At 30.3% G+C, this 21,070-nt stretch overlaps 2 protein-coding genes and 1 pseudogene across 3 annotated transcripts; 2 read left to right on the top strand and 1 right to left on the bottom strand.

Annotated features, from left to right (window-relative positions):
* The first annotated feature begins 7,476 nt into the window (after nt 1–7,476).
* LOC114383198 (bZIP transcription factor 11-like) lies at nt 7,477–9,014 on the top strand. The gene has a single exon (XM_028342818.1). The coding sequence runs from the start codon at nt 8,038–8,040 to the stop codon at nt 8,536–8,538; it is 501 nt and encodes a 166-aa protein (XP_028198619.1). The 5' UTR covers nt 7,477–8,037; the 3' UTR covers nt 8,539–9,014.
* Nucleotides 9,015–11,684: 2,670 nt separating this feature from the next.
* On the top strand, nt 11,685–15,656 carry LOC114384944. 2 transcript variants are annotated; one of them, XM_028344795.1, is made up of 6 exons: nt 11,685–12,015; nt 12,713–12,780; nt 12,906–13,241; nt 13,983–14,014; nt 14,124–15,083; nt 15,213–15,656. In XM_028344795.1, exons 3-5 carry the CDS (start codon nt 12,911–12,913, stop codon nt 15,063–15,065), a joined length of 1,305 nt encoding a protein of 434 aa, XP_028200596.1. In that variant the 5' UTR covers nt 11,685–12,015; nt 12,713–12,780; nt 12,906–12,910; the 3' UTR covers nt 15,066–15,083; nt 15,213–15,656. The 2 variants fall into 2 exon arrangements, with proteins under 2 accessions (XP_028200596.1, XP_028200597.1); XM_028344796.1 differs by lacking the exon at nt 12,713–12,780 and having other exon boundaries at nt 11,692–12,015.
* Nucleotides 15,657–17,094: 1,438 nt separating this feature from the next.
* On the bottom strand, nt 17,095–20,960 carry LOC114383366 (annotated as a pseudogene).
* Between the last annotated feature and the right edge of the window lie 110 nt (nt 20,961–21,070).

Here is a 21,070-nt window from a genome sequence, read left to right as displayed (position 1 = left end):
TCATGACTTGACTATATTATTATAATAAATTATATTTATATAATTATTTATACAACCCAAAAAGAGATAGGAAAAAATAGACGTATGTATGAAAGTAAAAAATGATTAATGTGATAGAAAAAAATAAAAAATAATCATATATAATATGTAAATATTGCAAAAAGTTATATATATATATATATATATATATATATTACCCATCTAAAACTAGCTCCTTAGACTGGACTCCACACTTCATGTCACAAATAAACCGATTTAAGGATTGGAGAAAAAAAGTGTTTTTATGTTATTTTAACAGATAATTATAAATACATCGTTTACATTTTATTTTTCATATTTTTATAGATTTATATAAAATAATAAAATATTGTCTTTATTATTTTTTATATAAATATGAGTTTAATTGTTATATATTATTAGTGTAATTTTTTTTACACAACCAACCAATTAGAAATTATTCTAAACATCACTTTTAAAATAATTATTGTAAATGTTAATAGATTTATCAAGCATGATAATCTATAATTTGATGATACTATAAAAAAATTATGCTTTCAGTGCATTCTAATTGAATTATATAAAAATTTAAAAAATGCCAACACCCTTTTGAAGTGCATACTTCATTAGAAAAAGAGAGAAGTACAAGAGTAAAAAAAATAGTAAATATAATTGAAAATATAATAAAAAAAGGAAAAGACAGGACGGAAGTATAAAATTTAAGATATGAAAAAATTAAATTAAAAATATGAAACATCGTAAAACTTATATAACATTATTGTATATATATTTAATAAAATTATTATACTAAACTAAAAATTGCATTACATAGGGGTTCCTTGTCAAGGAATGAGACTAAAGTTGTTAAGACAGTGCTTTACAGAGGAAAAAAAATATTTAGATAATACTTGAGAGATTAAATGTACACATTTTAAAATTAGAGGAAAAAAATAAAATAAAAAATTTTAAAAACTAAAGTCGAATTCCAAAATATACTTGATGACCTTTATTATAATTATAGTATTATCTTCAAACTTAAATTAAATTATACAGTTTTTTATTTTTTATATCAATTTAATTAATTAAAAAGAAGCTATAATTCTTATCATATAAGTTTCTTTTCTCTTTTAATATAATTAATAATGTGTGTAAGAAGGTATAAAAATCATTTTCATATAATGTTTTTCACAAAACAACTACTTCTGCATACACACACCATCAATTTTATTACACACTTTTTCTTCCTCTCCTTTTGTTTTATCTTCTCTAACCAATTAGGATTGAATTTAGTGAAAGCGGTTCGTCTGATGTACGTAACAAATTCAGAATTGAATATTGGCTAAAAAAAAGTTATTTAATTTATATTTGATATTCGATCATGAAATAGAATTATCTCTAAATCATGGAGAATATATGTTGTAATCAAACAAAAAAGATTTCCTCTTTCTTATGTTTAATTTGTTATGAAATTTTCATGTGTAAAACAATAATGTAATGAAAATAACATTAAAGCATTTTATTACTTGAGAGGATCACACTCAAATGGTCTCAATCCTTATTTCCCTAGAGATAATATTTTTAGCTTAGAATAGCAATGTCCCTATTGGGCTAGTTATGCATGGGCATTGTTTTCCATTGTGACCACTGTATCAATTAAACGTACACTAGCTGATTCTATACTTAGTATCAGGCTCACCCTTTGTACATGTGCTCTCGCACTCCCAACGAATTGAAATTAACCAGCTGCTAGCTAGTGCTTTTCATCAACTTGCTTTCAAATGGAACTCGACTTTGAGCAATGCACTTCTTATGTGAGGTTTCTATCTTGGGAGGGACCACTTTCCTCTCTCTCACACATCACCAACTACCACCAAATTATCACAAACACTTACTTCATCAACTTTATACTTTATCAACAATAATTGAGGTGAACCCTTCCTATGTATGGAAACCCCACTCTCCCAAATTAATACAAGCGACTCTCTATTCTTTTATTCTTATTTTCTGTTTTCATTTCCTTCTTTGTTATAATGGTGTGTCATGTAACTACCTTCTTAGGTGCAGAAGAAGACACAGAGTTTGTAAAATAAAAGTACCTAAGTTCATTGATGAAAGTCCATCAGCTAATTAATGTTATAGTAGAAAAATAAGCTGGCTATATGCCTACCACATATAATCCCAGAATAACGTAACAGAAGTTTGTGTAAAATATGGTTTTTGTCTTTAAAATATTTGTTTTGATGCATGATTTTTAAAATGTTAATTTTGGTCTTTATAAAATTTTATAGTCCCTAATCACCTTAATCACTAGGGTTGACCTAGTGGGTGGGGAGAGGGTTAGAATAATATGCATGAGATCATAAATTTTATTTTCAACCTGTGGTCATTATAAAAAAAAATTAGTCCTTATATTTTTTAAAACAAACACAAATTTGTATTCCCTACTTAAAGACTAAAATTACCTTATTTTGATAAATGTAGAAACAAAAAGTGTATATAATTTTTATAGAGAGTAAAATTATCATTTCAAAACATTTTAAAGGATAAAAATATATTTTATTCTAATTATTTTTAAGGGACCCTAAAATTTTTTATGTATCAATTAAATTAATACGCAAATAGAAGAAATATTGAATACACACAGATGACATATCTAGGGGTGTGGGTAGACAAGAAAATAAGATTTCAACAAACAATATTCCATATATTATTAATTTCTTTTTTTACAACATTCGATACAGTCATTTATCAAAAGATTTTAACTCAATTAATTCAACAGGATTTGTGAGTTTTTATAAATCATTTTCTAATACTTATCTTTGATTGTTATGAATAAAAAAAATTAGTTTTATCAGAAATTATTCCTTTATAACAGACAGTTTTATTATTTTATTCATTTCATTCTTCATTGTTGATAATTTTAACCTTTCAAATATTATTTTCTATAGTTAGTTTTTAGAAGGTTTTAAAAATAGTAATTTAAAGTGTAAAAAAATAATAGGAAAAAGAGTAATATAATTACAAGATTTTTTATCCCATAAAAATAAATATTATAATGATTTGAATGTATACAAAACTAAAAAGCACATTTAAATGTTATTGTAATAAAATCTCATATAATTAATTTGTTTTATTATTAAATTTAAATATAAGAGTTTTGCTATACTTTCAATACAAAAAAAAAAAATCTTCATTTAGCGACTGATGTTTTAGTGGCTAAATGTTTAAGTCCATTCATAAATCATTTTAGCGACAGAAAAGGGATTAAATTGAATCAGTTGATAATCGTATCCAAGAATCAAAATTTGTAAAAATATCTTATGACCTTTTTACAGAACTAAGGGCTCTACTTATGATAATTAAAAAAAGTTTATACTAATTTGTTTAATGAACTATTCTCTTTTTAAATAAATTCATAATAAATTTTAAAATTGAAAAATAATTTATCTGGTGCATTACACGAATACAAGCATTAATATGACACACGATTGCGGTTTAAGCTTACTTTTAGAATTGAAAATTACATTCAAAAGATAAAAGTAAAAATAATACTTTAGTTAACATACCTAACCATATTGAAAAAAAATGTACTTTTTTCCAAATGCATATATTATTTATATAATATTATTATAGTTCCTATAACTATTGATTCGACTTATAGATTTTTTCATCAGTAATATGTCATCTAAAATTTATATATTACATATTATAAAAAAAATTAAATATATTAGCTATATTAACCCTTAAAAATATTAAAATAAAATAATTATTAAATTTAATAAATAATTTTACATTTCGAAAAGTCAAAGCACTATACTCAAATATAAATGTTTATTTTTTGAATTTTACTAAATAAATTAAATGGCTTACATTAAAATTTTAGCTTTACCCAAAATTGTGTCTTTTGATCTTCCGTATTACCAATGACGTTAGTTTTATGTCTATTTAATAATGTTATAAACTTATAATGCCTTTTTACATTAATTAGGTTTCAAAGTTTAAAAAAAAAACCCGCATATTTTTCATTTTTGTCAAACAAGTAGGTGTAACAAAAGTTAAACAAAAGTAATGTAAAATAATTATTTTCCTTTTGATAAATATTGCCTATATGGATACCCCTCACACAAAAGCCATCTAGATTTTTTTAATATTTATGCCAGATGTGTTGGATCAATGCCCTCTCATGTGAGAATATTGTTTTAGACTTAAATAAATAATGTTCAGGCTAAATTTATAATTTTCTGCTAATTAATAATTTGAAATGTAATCTTTATGATACTGTACATTTAAAATAGTAAAAGAAAATGAATTTAAAAATAATAAAATAATAATTAGTTTTGTACTTAAAAAAATACTATTTTATTACTTTATTATATTTGAATGCTTCTTTACAATCTTTTCAGTGTGACCTTTATCATTTAATAAATATTTGAATTTGATTAAGAATTTTTTCGATAGAATTTTTCCATTGGTATATTTGATTAATGAAATAAAATAATTTTGACAAAATTTCTAATTCATGGTAAATTAACCATTACATAAATGGTCTTTAGCAAGTGAACATATTATATAGCTAACATACATTTGGGGCTTTAGAAACTTCTCACCAAAAGTCACCGATCGGCAGAGAATAAAGATGTAACAAAACACCACATAAACAAAACGCGAGCTGCAAAGAGTACTCCAAAAGCCATGTACTAAGTATTTTGAAAAACTAATTAAAAAATGACGTTTTACAGTGAAGAACGATATGCAAATTAAAATAAGAAGGCTTTTTTCTTCATTTTATGTATTTTAATTGCTTCCATTTCTTTAATTTATGTTTCATGGTGGCGATGATGTAGGATTTGCCTGTAATTGTTGGAAGTGAATGAAATTGAAAGGGAAATATCCTAGCCACTTATAGCATATTTGGACGAAATTAAGTTAAGCTTAGAAAGTGAGGGCTCCAAAGCGAGGAACATGTCAACTTACGCCAATAAAATATGTTTTGCTATTTCTATATTAATTAATTATTAGCTTTATTATGCACTCTATTCGGACAAATAATTTTTTAGGAATTTAGTTTTAGCTAAATCAGGTATTCCTACCTTGTCTTGAAAGTTAAGAGCTAATAGTTAATCTGTTAATAATGTCACATGACTAAAAAAAAATAGTATATTTTAGAGTTATAGAATTTTCATTTTATAGCATTAGCTGTATTTTGTATTTGACAATAATAATTTGATTTTGATACACTTGGATACTGTCATATATAATAATTTTTAAAATAATTGCTATAAAAATTAATAATTTCTAACACTATGTAACAAGTCATAATTAGATTACAATGTAAAAAAAATTCTTAAACTATATCCGTATATTTCAACTATACTCTTGATTATATGAACTATATTTTTATCTTATATTTAAATAATATGGTGTTACAAATAATATATATATATATATATATATATATATATATATTGTACACGTTCAATAATATATTTAAAATAAATTAAAAATTATAACAGTTTTTTCTTAAGAAAATAATGTTTAGAAATACTACATTAATTTAACTATCTCTTAAATAAGAAGATAATATTGTATTCAGCCTACAAAAACAATCAAACCAAATACATAACTGGAACAAACTGATAAGAGTGATCCCAAGTACCACTAAGACACCAATAAATAGTTATTCTGAATGATATTATACTTGATTTCGTTAAGCAAGATATTAGATTTGAGTTTTGAAGATAAAAAATATGTGATTAGGAGAGGAGACTTCATTAAAAGTATCATCACTAACATATTAGATTTCGTTAAATATTAAACTCATTTTCTTGTTATTAAAAAAGGGTGTAAGAATAAGATATAAAAAATAGAAATGTAAAAAAGACATTTTTGTTGAGAACTTGGTATATAGGTCCTTTCAAAGTATTTTCTCTGCTTTCCTTTTTTAATAGTTTACATTAAGAATTATAAAATTTGTAACTAGCTTTAGTTTTAACTAAAAACAATTATATTTATTAAAATATTTATATTGAAATATTCAAAAGTATCATCACTTAATACTCCTTTTTAAAAAGTGTTGTGTTATCCTTAGGAGTGTAATTATATATATTGTTAGCCATAGATATAATACTATTACTTCCTCAAGTTTCAATTATAAGAAAAAATAATTTTTTAAAAATTATCTTTCATTCAAATTTGATATCAAACATAAAAATTCTTTAATCCTATTAATTAAATAAATAATATTTTAAATATAATCTCATTAAGTAAAACAAAATTAGTTAAGTTTTATTTATATTTGCGATAAAAAAAATAATTTTTGTTGCTTATATTTAAGACTGGAAAAATATAAATTATATATGATATAAAATATTTTTATACAATTATTTAATAGAAAATAGATTGTCATAGTAATTATATTAAAGAATAGGATGGCATGGTAAATAAAGACGTATATAAATTAAAATTTTCTAACTGTTACATAGCTTTTAAAATTGTGGATCAAGTAATGAAAATTATAAAATCATAAAAATTACAGAATTTATTATTTAGTTTATAACTTTTATTACTCAACATATGATTTTAAAAAACAATACTACCCTTCCTTTGCTTTGGAGAGAATACCAAGAAAAATCTTAAGTCTTAATCCTATGTAATATTTAGTACATATAATGATACAAACCACTAGAAGATGATGGTTATGATTAGATGATAGTAATGACAATAATAATTATAATGATAATAGAGATAAGAGTATAATTGGTGGCGACAACCATGACAAATGTGATAATAGTGGGGTAGTAAGGAGGAGAGAAGGAGAGAGAACAATTATTCTATGTTGTTACTTTTCAACTTAGTTCTCTCTTCCAGATAAAAAAATATACTACATCAACATGATATGATGTTAGATAATAAAATAAACAAATCATATTGTATTGGTACACCAATCAATTGAACCCTTAAATCTTTCTTAACATCAACATCAAAGTATTTTTTTATAGGTACCATCATCTATCCTCTTTAAGAGATCATTCGACCATAGCAAGAGAGGCAACTAGAAGAATACCTCAAATTTTTGTAAGTACAAGTCATTTAACTCAATATTATAACAATGTATTAAAAATAAATAAGGATCTTATTAATTAGTATCTTTAAGATATTACTTAAAAAATTAAAAAAATATATTTAATGTATAAATGATAAGAGAATACAAAAAAGATGATGAACAACATAATTTTTGACTTCTTAATAAAAATATTTCTACTTTAAATTCTTTAATTAATATCTTAACCTGGCTAGCTGGAATTGGAGGGTTGTGAAAGTTTTGTCCAGAAAGCATGGCCAATCTCTTCCTGTCCCACCCTTGCAGTATATTCCGATGCCATTTGCTTTTATTCACCGCCCCCCACCACATTTTCCATTCTTTATTTATTTTTCACTCTCCCCATGCCTCCTTTTTCTTCTTATAAATTGACCCCTCTATTACCATTTTTACTTCCTCTTCTCCTCTCTTCCTTTCCCACACCCCTTACTTACACTACACGCCCTTCTTTTTCTTTGCTAGTTCTGTGTTAGCAAACCCCTGCACTCACTTCTTTCCTTCCCATTTTTTTCTCACTTTGAAGCACAAAAGCTGCTTCTTTTTCCTTCCTCCTTTGAATTAATCTTGATGCTTATATTATATACCTCTAATATGTATGTTAATGTTTGAGTTTGACATTCATGTCTCCAGTCCTCAGTGAAATCCTTCGTTCCGGGTTTATGATCAATTCCTCCCTTAGACGCAGGACCCACTTAGTTCAATCCTTCTCCGTTGTCTTCCTCTACTGGTTCTATGTTTTCTCATAGTTAATTCCCCAACAACACTGCCCTTTTATATTATATGATTCTATATATATCTTAGTAATAATAATAATAATAATAGTACTAATTATTATCTATATTAGCTAAATTAAAAATAATTTCTCTTCCCAATCTTTTTTTTTTCTTTTTCTAGTGTATAGTACTCACTTTGGTGTAATTGTAAATTATACATCTTATGTGATGGCCTCATCCAGTGGAACATCGAGCATGTCCAATATTCTTCTTCAGAGCTCTAGCTCTGAGGAGGATTTGCAGCTTCTAATGGAACAAAGAAAAAAGAAGAGAAAGCAATCGAATCGCGAATCCGCGAGAAGATCAAGGATGCGAAAGCAGAAGCACTTGGATGATCTCATTGCACAAGTGGACCACCTCAAGAAACAAAAGAGCCTAACCCTCATGAAAGTGGACATCACCAGAAAACACTATCTCGAGGTTAAGGCTGAAAATTCCATTCTCTGGGCCCAGAAGACTGAACTCACCCAAAGCCTTCAATCACTCAATGATATCATCGATCTCATCAACACCACCAACGGGGTCTACCACACGGATTGCTATGATATCAATAATCATAATAATCATAACAATTATTACAATAATAACAATAATTTCATGAATCCCATGCACATGGCATATCTTAACCAACCAATTGTGGCCACTGCAGACAACATGTTTCTGTGGTGAACAAATTAAGATTTTGTGCTAGTGTGTTGTTCTGTTGGGAGTTGCGTCACGGTGGAATCATTCATGAGTGATGGTAAGGTAAATATTAGTGGTACCTACTACTAGGGTGAGGCAATGTTTATTAAGAATTGGGTTTTGTTAATTGGTGTTCTTAGCTGATTGATTAAGAATATTATATTATTGGAGTGTGAGAAGAACTTGCTTGCTACATATGATATGATTAAATAGTGGAATCAAATCACATAGTGGCATTTATGCATAGTTCTGTTGTTGTTAGGTTAGGACAGGTCAGGTCACCAAAGTGGCATGGTACTTGCCACTGTCCAATGTTTTGGAAAAATGGATGTCGGTGTAAGTGTAACTGTGCAAGTGTGCCTTCTCTGTTTTTTTCTTTTCTTTTTATATGATTAATATGATATGTAATGTTATGGGTGTGCTTTTATATAAAAATGGTATTGGTTCTTGCCCCCGAAAAAGGTGCCTTGTCTTGGTTGTTTTCATAGATCGTGAACTCTAAGTCTCATTCTTAATTGCCTTTTGATAAAAACTAAAGTGATAAAGTGATGGATACAATTATCTAGCATGTGTGTGAATAGCACCCATGAGAAAATAAAGAGAAATGCAAAATTAATATACAAAAATTCTTCCTGACCAACAAAGTAAAGAAAGCTTACTACAGTTTTGTGGCGCAACCTGTACTTGAGAGTGTCAATTATTTTATTTGACAAAAGAGTGTCAATTATTAACACTTTTGTTTAATTATAGTAGTTTTTTTTTCTCTAAATTATTGGTTTGATTAACAAAGGAGGAAGAAGAGGAGAAAAAAAAATTGTCAAAAAAAAGGAGGAGAAGTTTTTAAATAAAAAATTTCTAGACACACGAAAGCGGCGAATTGACAATAGATATTCCCATCTATTTGTATTAATTATTGAACTATATTCTCTGCCTCACTCTCTCATATCCTAAATTGAATAGAAACAAAATTTTTATATATGTTATATTCATATGACGTATTTCTTTATTTTAACTATGCATCGATAGTTGTAATGGATGCTTAAGCTGCAACTACAAATAAAATATGAATATTGGAAAAGTTATAATATTACTATTGAAGATATTTGCAGAACACTTTTATTTTTTCTTGTCTTGGACTGGACTATCAGCTTCTCCAATTTTTTAAAATAAATTAAACATGTATTTTAATGAATTTACAGCTTTTTTTTTTGTTTGTAACAAGGATATCTTCAGTCAATAGTTGAAAAGTAATTTTTTTTTGGTAGTATAAAGATGATCAAAGTAAATTTTATTTTTCTCAACAATTTTTTTCCATTCATATGGTCAGGAATTAATTATCTAGGACTACGAGGATTTAATTTCGTGCAATAATTTCTTCGACATTGTCCTAGTAAACTTGATTGTCACTTGTAGACAACCCAGCTCTAATGGTTAAGATTGTTAGGAATGGATTACGAGTACCCCCAGAAAAAGAAATGGGCCCAAATTGCAATCGGCCTTATTGTTTCCAGACTAAAACAAACTCAGCTAGCTTGGGCTCTACAAAAACTTTGGGTCTCAGACTCTTTCCCCATTCTATATAATTATGCTTTTTTAGGTTGAGTTTAATATTTATGTACCGTTATAATACTGTAATTTTATATTATTATTTAATTATAAATTATTGTTTGAATTGATTTAAATAATTATTTTAAAAATTAATAAATTTATCATATATATATTATAATTGTATGACGAGTAAAGTTTTTTATATTATCACTACATAATCTTTTTTTCTTTTTTATTTTTGTTGATAAAAAACAAATTATTGTTTTTTGTACTTATGATCCATTTAAAAGAGTAATTTTATAAAATAATTCTTTGTAAGAAAATACTAATTTCCAATTAAAAATATTAAATTACTATTTGTTGTTTTCTGAAAAGCTTATATAGTTAGTATATCATTAAACTATTTTTACACGTAAATTAATAAAATCACAAACAAACAGCATCTTAGTATTTAACTTTCACTTTATTTTATACTACTAGGTTTTGGTGGACAGTTGGATGATAACTGAAGTTTTATACAAAATGAATGTTAACTATAAAGTAATAAATTAAAAGTTTGAAACTAGATGGAAATGCAATCATAGCAATGTACTTTTATATTTTGATTTCATTGTTTAGTTGAATAATATATTCAAGAAAATGATTAAATCAAAGACAGTAAGGAAGTATAGATCACACCTTTTTGACGTCATAAACCACAGCAATATTTCGTATAAAATTTTATTCGTTGAAGATATGCATATCCGCTGCCCAATGCAGGATCAATTTGTACTGTCAACAATGTACCCAAAACCAAGGAAAAAAAGAGCTGTAGACCTGAAGAGTTGATAAATAATTTTAAAGCTTTTGTTTTTTCAATAAATGCCTTTATTTATTAGAGAAAGAGATTTTGTTGCATTTTAAGCAGACATACAACCAAAGTCAACGTCGATTTTAAGAACAACATACATACATAAATGTACAATTAATAAATATGAACAAAACGGTTTTACCATGATGGATAAGAAATGTCAAGTCATCTTCATTTTGGGTGCATGGTCCATAATTAAAAGCATTGTTTCTAAACATATGCACACAAAATATCAAGTTGAAGTTGTTTCTATAAATGGTCATAGTCGTATACCATAAATTGACTACCACCATGGATCTTCGTCAATGCTTTCCCCGCCTTCAGACTTGCGGAATTTTATTACTACAAAATCATTATTATTATTATAAACTTAACAAATATTAGTGTATTTTTATTGAAGACAAATTTCAAATTGGATACTTAAAATTATCATATATGATTTTTTCCAAATATTTAACATTATTATATACTATTAAAATAATATAAAAATTTACAACAATTCAACCACATTACTGAATCATGAAATTTAACTGCATGAATTATTCACGCACACGTTGGGGTTGATAACAAAATTATTACTATCTGGATGAAAGAAATTGGATCCATGTGAGCTTACAGTGCGGTCCACGTGGTGGAAAATAAAGCGTCAAATTCTCATCCACTGTTAGTAATATTCAACGTGCAATTTTCATTTTTCGCGTAATAATAAAATAATTATTAAAGAGCAAGTAAGGCGGAGAAGAACAGAGGTGGAAAGAGGAAGAGGCAAAAGAGAGAAACAGAAGTTTGCAGAAGAAAAAAAAAATTATATATATAAAAGAGAGAAGAGAAGGTGCAGTGAGTCACAGTCATAGAAAAGAAGCAGAGGCACCATTTTCGTTTTCCAACAACCTCTACCCTAACGCCGTCATAACGGTTTGTGCTTCCGCGACGCGACGCTTCAACTGTGAAACGCACGCGACGTAGTTTATATAAAGCGCCGTCCCTTTCCGTTTGTGCAGTCAGCAAGACGATGACCTGTGCCAAATTATTTTCCGTCTTTTCTCTCAGTTTCTAATTTCCGAGTAAGATTCGCACATGCTTATGGTTCTTTCGTTTCTCTGTTTCGTATTCGTATGCATCAACTCTTTTAGCTTTTGAATGTTTCGAAACCCTAGAAATTCCCTTGAGGTTCGAGAAAAAAAGTTTGACGGAGAAACGGATTTAGAGACGATTGATTTTTTTTATTGTTTTTGTGAGTTTCATTGATTTTGGAAGTGGTAAGAAAAATGGAATCGAATTAGGTTATTGTTTCTCTGCATTGGCTTTGATTTATGTTTTGAACTGTGAATAATGACGGTGTTTGTGTGTACGGGGCGTGATTAGTGCATCGTGTTGCTTATGTGGAAATCTGGTACTCGAACTAGTTTTAAATGAACTTACAAGATGATTGAGTAGTTTTTCAGACTTTACAGATAGAATATATTTAATTGTTCTTCCTTTTTTTTTCCGTTTAGTTTTAGAAGCTAAGCCTGTTGTGTTCATGGCTGAAGCACAGTGGTGGTCATTTGGAGTTACATTGGTTTATGCAATTAATAGAAACTCTTTCTTATGATTGATTTTTTTGATGGAATGTTGGCTGAATTAGATTTGTCAGACTAGAGCTTTCGAAATCTAAAGTTTAGAACGTGGTTCTTTATCTGGAACTTTTGTTCTCTTGAAGGTTTTTAAGTTACCTTGAAATCTCAGTTTAATCGTCTTTCCTTTTTGTTTATTTTTCAGGAGGAAGTAAGTTATTGTTTCTTGCTGGAAATTGAGGTGGCTTTTGAGTTTTCTATTGTGATTTTCGGGTAAACTGTTGGATTTCTTTTTCTTAAAGAAAGTTATCAGCAATTCTTGAATTTGTCTGTACAGTGTGTTTCAATCCATTTGTCTTTGTGCCAGAAATTTAGATTGACTGTTATGTTTGGTGCAGCTATCATGGGATCAGCTTGTTGTGTTGCTGCAAAGGATCCTAATCTTCCTAACAGAACTGGAGGTGAAAGTTTGCATAGAGATGTTGTGTGTTCACCATCGGGGAGCTTTCAATGGGATAGCCGGGGGCGTTTTGCTGGTGAAATTGAGAATCCTTCTTATCACACCTCCCATGTGGACAGTAGAAATGTCAGCATGGAGCTAAAAGGTTCGTTAAGTTCTGAAAGAGGTAATTTATCAGATGGTGGAAGCATTGTTGAGAATTCTGTAACACCTATTTTTCTGAAGTCCCCTGTTGATGAGGCATTGGTTGCAAATCTGATGACCCCCACTTCTGGTAAATGCTAAACTAAACCCTGAACTCTATTATTCTTTTGTCCTTTACCATAAGCACAATGTTTGATGGGTCTTGGTTAAAAGTTAAAACATTTAGGCCTCTTCCACCTCCCTTCTTTTTGCGGTACTCTTACTTTTAGTTACATAAAAGAGGATTTAACATCTATAATACAACAGTTGAAATACAGTCTCTGTTTGTGTAAACTTTTTGTTTAGAGGTGGAGCAATTTTTCCCACGAGAATACTCCTCTGTTACCGGTAGTCAACCTTCATATTGAAGCCCTATGAGGATGCTTATCCAAAAATTAAAACATGCACCATTTACTCATACTCATAGGCTATGATAATGAATACAAATAATAGGCCCGACACTGCAACACACAAATAAATGAATATAAGTAAATAACAAGTAAATAGGTTTCTGACACAATAGGTGGGGATTTTTAAATATCTTTCAATAAAAGAAAAATTTTGATGTTGCGTTCTTATATTGTAACTTCAAGGGATATCTATTTTAAACACGTGTCTTCTTTATATCGTCTATTGCCTGACCTTATCTTTTGCTGTTTTCCCATCTAGTGTAAGGTTTTCAAACTCAGTTTGCTGTGTAGAATGGTCCCAGATATTGTTATTGACATTCAGTTCCTGATGCTCTCTCCTTTATGCACTTTGGTTCCTTGGGTTGTTGTTTCTTTGTTTGGCATTGATTTTTCTCTCTTCTTCCTCTATGTGCTTATTGCAGATCTGTCCATGTCAAGCAATTTTTCTACAGTGGTTAGTTTTGAGCAACTAAATTGGAACCATGAGCTTTGTGGTGCATAATTTGATTTTTAGGCTTTCTACTATAGTACTAGGCTCACTCTTAATTTATGTTTCTCTTTAGGTGAAGAACCCAGCAGAATCTTCAATACCAAATCTTTCTTTTTCAATACCTTCAGTCTTCTCAACGCCTACAGCAGATCCTTTGCCTAATCACAATTATCACCATCTTCCCAGCTCTACCCCAACAAGATGGGCACATCGATCTCCAGCACACCCTCTGTTGAGACAGATTTCTGATAGTCGAATCATGGATCTGAAATTGCCAGACAACTCAATTTCTGAAGGTAGGCCATCATTTGTACTCTCAACTTGCAGCAATGAAATGACAGCTGGATCCATATGCGGATCATCTGATGGCTGGTCAATGCGCACCTTCTCTGAGCTGGTGGCATCATCACAAAGGGAAAGGTGGTCTTTTGATAGTGAGTGTTTCGGATCTGGTCGTCACAAGATAAGTGGATCCAGTAGCAGGTTCTCGTATTCTCCCTCCATGGAACTACAATCTTGTGGGGCTTGCTCAAAGCTATTGACTGAGAGATCAACATGGAGCAACCAGAAGTTTATTTCCAACAGTGACCTGTCAGTTGTTGCTGTACTGGTCTGTGGCCATTCATATCATGCAGAATGTTTAGAGGCTATGACATCGGAGGCAGATAGGTATGATCCAGCATGTCCAATTTGTATGGTTGGAGATAAGCACTTGTCAAAGTTGTTGTCCAGAAAAGGTCTTCGGGCTGAATCAGACATAAAGGCCAAGAACCACAAGATATCCAGAAACCGTGTAGTTGATAGCTACCTTGATGGTGGTTTTGATGTTTTTGATCGTCAAAAAGGCATTGATTTGAGAGGAAAAGTGTCAAAAATGGAACCTAGCTCCAGTGCAAGGAGCTCATTTGGAAAGCCATTCTTGAGGCGGCACTTTTCACTTGGATCCAAGTGGAGCCGTTCCCTGTCCGAGAATGATTCTGCCAGGAAGAAAGGCTTTTGGGCAAGATATCGTTAAGATTGAGTTCCATTTGCTGTAAGAGTCAATCATTCTCTAATTATAGTAATAATAACACCATCAATTTAGAATTAATATTTTCGATCTAGTCTAACTTTACTGATAACTTTGAATGCTTTAAAATAATTAATTTTTACTTTTGACCAGAAATTCCAGTCAGGTTGATGTGGTTCATATGAACTGTATGAATATAAATGTCCCTTGGCAAATGATGCTGAGCCAAAGCAGTGACTGAGCACAAGGTGGCAGAGGATGCAAATGCACATTTATGAAGATGTTTATGCTTCACTTGTTTTTATGGTAACAGAGGCAGACTTGCTTCATTCTACCTGCTGCAGATATTTGCGCAGGCAAAATACGGTTTAACAATCATACGCTGGAAACTTAAATGTGTTTTAACTCTTGTATTTATATTTTCAATGAATATAAATTAACATAACTTTGCAATTGTTAAGTCAAGTGAAAGGAGTTAGTTATGTTGCCCTTGAGAGAACAAGGCGAATCTGAAGATTGTCATTTGTCAGACAGGATCACTGAATGTTGTAATTGATTTAATGTTGGCTCAAATATGATGCTTAGAAGTTAAGTTTTTGTGCTGGCTGTTTTTTTCTTTCTTTCTTTCTTTTTTGTTATGGCCAAAAGGGGGAGAGAATTTGATGGAAGGGAAAAACATACTAATCATTGGCATCGCACGGTGAATCATGCTTACAAACCATGAATATGCTTAATTATTGATATAATTGATTATATAAAAAAAGTTTTATATTTGAATGATTTAAGAAAAAAAATCAAATTTAATTTTTTTTTGTTTCAGTTCTTTAAAAAGATTTCCATTTGGCTTTGTATTTAAAATAATTAAGAATAAAATTAAAAATAGCTAAAAATAATTTAATAATACTTCAGAAAGAAAAATGATATTTTAAATACTTCCATTAACAACTTTAACATTTTATCTAAAATCTTTTTTTCGTTTTTAAGATGAAAAATTAATAATAAATATTTAAAATTAACTACTAATCTTGTTGAGGATTACCATACAAGCTAAAATGATCATTTATATTAAAATAAAATTAAATATAACACATTGATATTTATTTTTAGGTTACAGATATTGATCATTAAATAGAGAGAAGTGTATATTTTGCAAAGAAATATAATTTTAAATATATGTTAAGGGAGAGAAATGTAACTTAACTTTTATAATGCCTTCAAAGACTAGTGACATTTCTGATTTCTGTGGTTATTACGATGGAAGAAGAATTTCACAATCCACGAGGAATCGGGTTTGAATGCAGGTAAACTAAAATAACAGCCAAGGAAAGTGCAACTCAATTTAGTGTGTTCAGGAAGGTGGCACGGTGAAGCAAAATCGTGGTCAATCCCATGGTGATATCACAATTTTTACTGTCAAAATCGATTACTTATGATATTCAAACACACACTTAATGTGTTGCAAAGTTATTAGTGAGGGGAATTCAAACTTTCGACCTTTCCGTGCATCCTTCTCCCTTCATCCTTAACTCTCCTTTCTAACATCAAGATGAATCTTATATTTCCAAATTAATTTTGAAATTAAAATCGATTATTCACTATATAAATGGACCTTACTTAAAATTATGTAAAAAAAATATTATGATTTAGAAATAAATATGTTTGCTAATGTTTGTTTACAATGGAGATACGCGTGTAATAAAATCCTTATCTGTGGTGACAAAATAAATTGTGATAGCTCGTAGTTTACTATGCACATTGGAGTTTGTTTGTTTTTTAACTGAATAATTTATTTAATCGTTTGAAGATATGTGAGTTAATGTCTAGATATTTCATCTGGAATTAACAAGGTCATAATATTACTAATATAAACTTGACTACACTGTTTTTTCATTTTCGTAATTTTAGTCCTAAAATTTTGTTGTAACGTTTGATCTCCTTGATTTTTAAACTTTCCTGGTTCGTTTGTTAATTTTACTGGATTGGCCATTATCTGATTGTTGTTGGCTGTCTATTAGATGATGTGGCACATTTAAAATGAGTTTATTAAATCATAAATGTGATTATTATTTAATTAAGTTAAAATTAATTACAAAAAGAATTTAACGGAATTTAACAAAAAAAAAATTAAATATGAAGTTCTACAAATAGCATTTTCCCTTGAACATGAAGTAATATAAATAATGACGACACAGGAATAAGGTATTGATCAATGAGAGTGGAATGGAGTCTGAATTTGGTGAATTATACTCTTCAATCCTGATTTGTAAGTAGTTGCACCCCAAGTTCCCTCTTCATTCGGGCATTACACAGTCTCTTCTCACCCCTTGGATTCTTCACATTTGACCACTCTTTCTGCCTCTGCTCCACACTTTGTAACTTCAACCCTGGCCACTTTTTCTCCACCAATCTCGTTGCATATTCAAATACTTCTTCCCTCGGAGCAGGGTCATCATCCACGATATTGTAAACTTCTCTGAAAGTAAAAAACCTCAACAATAAGATAACTTCAGCACATACTTTATCATTATTTAAATACATCCCAAGTTTTTGTCTGGTTGTTGTGCTCATAGGCACTAAATGCTCCTGCAAGAATTGCTCTTGTACACTTTATTCTTATTCGGGTCCATAGAATGAGTCAAAGAGCAATGAGGAAGATAGGAAATATTAACTAGGATTTTAAATTGTGATCAGGGTCACAGTCAATGCTGTCGATAAATTCCTGTATGACTTTGTGAATATTCAATATGGTAAGCATTTTAAACGGTAGTGGGTATGGTTTGCATGTTCATGATGAAGAAATTCTAATAAATCTCCAGTTAAAGGTCTGTTCTTGTTACATAAACACCTCAGTCAATGCTTTCATCATGTCTATTTGCAACAGTTGTTGCTTTATTTGGATAAATATTCAAATGTATTTTGAGAATGTGAACATTTAATCTGTTTTATATTGTATCATTTTGTTTTCTAAAATTGCAACAGTAAATACACATGATGAAGGCATTGAAATAAATCTAAAATTCAAGATTTGTGTTTCTGAGCCACGTAGGCAGTTCATGGTAATTGTCATAACCTTCCACTACTGTAAATTAAACATGCACATGACTAGAAGGGTAGAATATATTGTTTGATAAACCTGCCAGTTTGCTTTACTCTTGGAAATTTTAGCCTAGTTAGTTTAGAAACATTTAACTAGGAAGGGTGATAAATGTCGTAGTGGAAATTCACCTGGGGGGAGGTGCAAGAACAGTAGCCATCAGTGCCTGGCAGATGTCATCAACATGTATTCTGGATGTATATTTTCGGTTTTTTCTCCTCTTCTGACCTTCTGACATTGGCTTCTGCTTGATTATTGTATCAACAGCACTAAAACAAAAGAAATGTTCAAGACAAAGATATATATGCTAAATTGACAGGTAAGTGACAGAACAACCTACCATGTAAACATAAACCCAAACTTAAAATTTAAATTCAGGATGAGTGTCAAAATGTCATATGACAATTATTGAATGGTATATCCTCGGAATGACAGGCTTGAATTGATTGCCATTGCAACCAACTCAGACAAAACTTTTATAGGCTTTTGCAGATCCTAGAAAGAAACTAATAATAGAAGCATTACTTGAAAAATAAATTACAATAACAAAAGGTAAGTACCTTCTACCAGGGCCATAGATACCACCTAGTCGAAATAAAAGCAGTGAGATCCCAAGATTGTGGGCCAAATTTGACCAGCCTTCTTCAGAAGCTAACCTTAATTTAGCTGACTCACTTTTCGGGTTTGTTGGATAACTGTGACAGCATGATGCACACACTAAGAGACAACTAACAGAGATGTTTCAGAAATTTTGGAAGGCAAGTGATTTATTTAGTTACACTCTCTTACTCCTCATCCACCAATTCACCATCACAGTCTCCATAGACACCTGCAAGGCAGAAAGTGTCTCTGTCATCATATTTGAATTTGAAAGCATTAGAAAAAATATGTCAAAGCAGCAGTAGACTTGGCTTGTAGTGGGGAAAACCTAGTTTTAGAAAGCCTTAAGTATACCTGCTAATAACCAGTGTGGCAACTAAATGTCTGAATTGAATCCTATGACAGTATCTTTATGCATACACTAAATCATGCTAACTTCTTTTATGTTTACTATATTCTTTATCATTTTTATTTAAATGAAATCTTTTCTACTAGCTTTAAAGGAATCTTACAAACCTTAGGTCAATCTACTCAATAAATGGTCTAAATATTTTTTTTTTTGGACATTTAGTTGACCTCATGACTACAGATTAAATCCTCAACCAGCTGAGCAAACTCTTAATTTCTGGTAAGATCAACTTAACAGAAGAAGTGCGCATAACAATAAAATATTCTTCATTAGCACATCAGCAAAATCATCTTATAAATAGCCATTCCCCTAATGGTTTAAAACGTGCATCTAATAATGTCTTTGAGTTTATAACTATTATAAGAATGAAGAACTTTCTATCATCAATGAGCCCTAAGTAGCACAGCAATTTAATGCCAGTGGGAAGAGTATTGCAAGGATCAAACAAGAAAGGAAGAGGTCTTCTGAATTTCAAAGGTTACTTGCTCCAAAATGCCAAAGTGTTGTACGAACATTTTATGTATCTAATAGATAATGCAGCAACTCTAGGTCACAAACCATTTTCTTTTGCAAAGGAAAAGAAAAAGGAGAAAGCATGAAACAGTAATTTTTCATTTAAGTGCATGACTAAACTGTAACATTGAACTCATTACTAATTTCAATTAAGACTTACTAGTTGAAGACAAGTAACAAAGCCACCGAAGATCCCCATCGATCATCGAGCTTCTTAAAAGCTCTTCATGCCGAAGCGTCTACAAATCAATAAAATATAATTATAAAAAAGGGGAAGCCGAAGGAGATTACTCCAGAGTCCAGAGTACAAAATCTACACAGAATGGTGACATATAACAGTTGTTACAGTAAAATTATACCGGATCTCCAATGCCCACAAGAGGTGGGACAGAAACAAGAATGTGAGTGTAATTTTTCAGTACTTGTAGGACATCCACACTGCAAAACAACAACAGCAACAAAAGCCTTATCCCATGGGATGAGATCAGCTACATGGATCGCACAACCTTATTTAACTCCAACAAAGACCCAATCATCAAAGATACCATTATTCACCACGAAATGCTCTTATCAACTATACATTTTTAAGTTTTCAATTTCATAGTATTTATTTATGATGCAGCAAAACATCATCCAGGGATACACAAAACAGTGCCCTTTATAGTCCTCAAAGTCGGGCATCCAATCCAATTAACACCCACATAACAATTTGTGTTTTTTTCATGAAAAAAAGAAAACTTGAAGGCAAAATTAGAAGTTGACTCACTCGGGGTGGTTTGCATCGAAAAGGTGAACATGAAACCCCATGTCCTGGAGCTGCTTCTTCTTCACATGGGCTGTGCAAGTCCCAGACACGACCCTACCAATAATCATTAATCCAATAAGAGAATATTAGAACTTTGAAATGAAAATTGAAGAGAAGAGAATGTAACGTAACTAACCATCCTTGGTTGTGGAGTTTGCGTGCAAGTGATTGCCCCATGAATCCCATACCGAGAATGAACATGCTGCGCTTTTCAGACAACGTTGGGGTTGTCGAACCAAAACTTGTCGCAACATGAACATGGCCACGCTGAAGAGGAATCGATAAACCTATTTCCATTCCAAAATCTGGGGTTCAACAAAATCATCAAGTTTTTCGAAGAGAAGAAGCATAAACAGAGACGGTAGTAGACTCGAGACTCTGGACCGAGTTAGCCTAAACTTTCAGTAAAAGTTTTTTTTATTATTATCTTTTTACATTTTTTTTGGGTATAATATTATTGATACATAGTATTATCCATGATTAACATCTCCGTCCGGACCTGACCAGTAGAATTTTCCCCTCCAACGGTGCTTAAGAAACCTTGTTGGTCATTATCTTTTTGTATGAGAAAGGTCAATGATCTTTCTTAA

The sequence above is a fragment of the Glycine soja genome, chromosome 14 (assembly GCF_004193775.1).
Source record: "Glycine soja cultivar W05 chromosome 14, ASM419377v2, whole genome shotgun sequence".
Taxonomy (NCBI): Eukaryota; Viridiplantae; Streptophyta; class Magnoliopsida; order Fabales; family Fabaceae; genus Glycine; species Glycine soja.
This window is presented reverse-complemented; position numbering and strand designations above follow the sequence as displayed.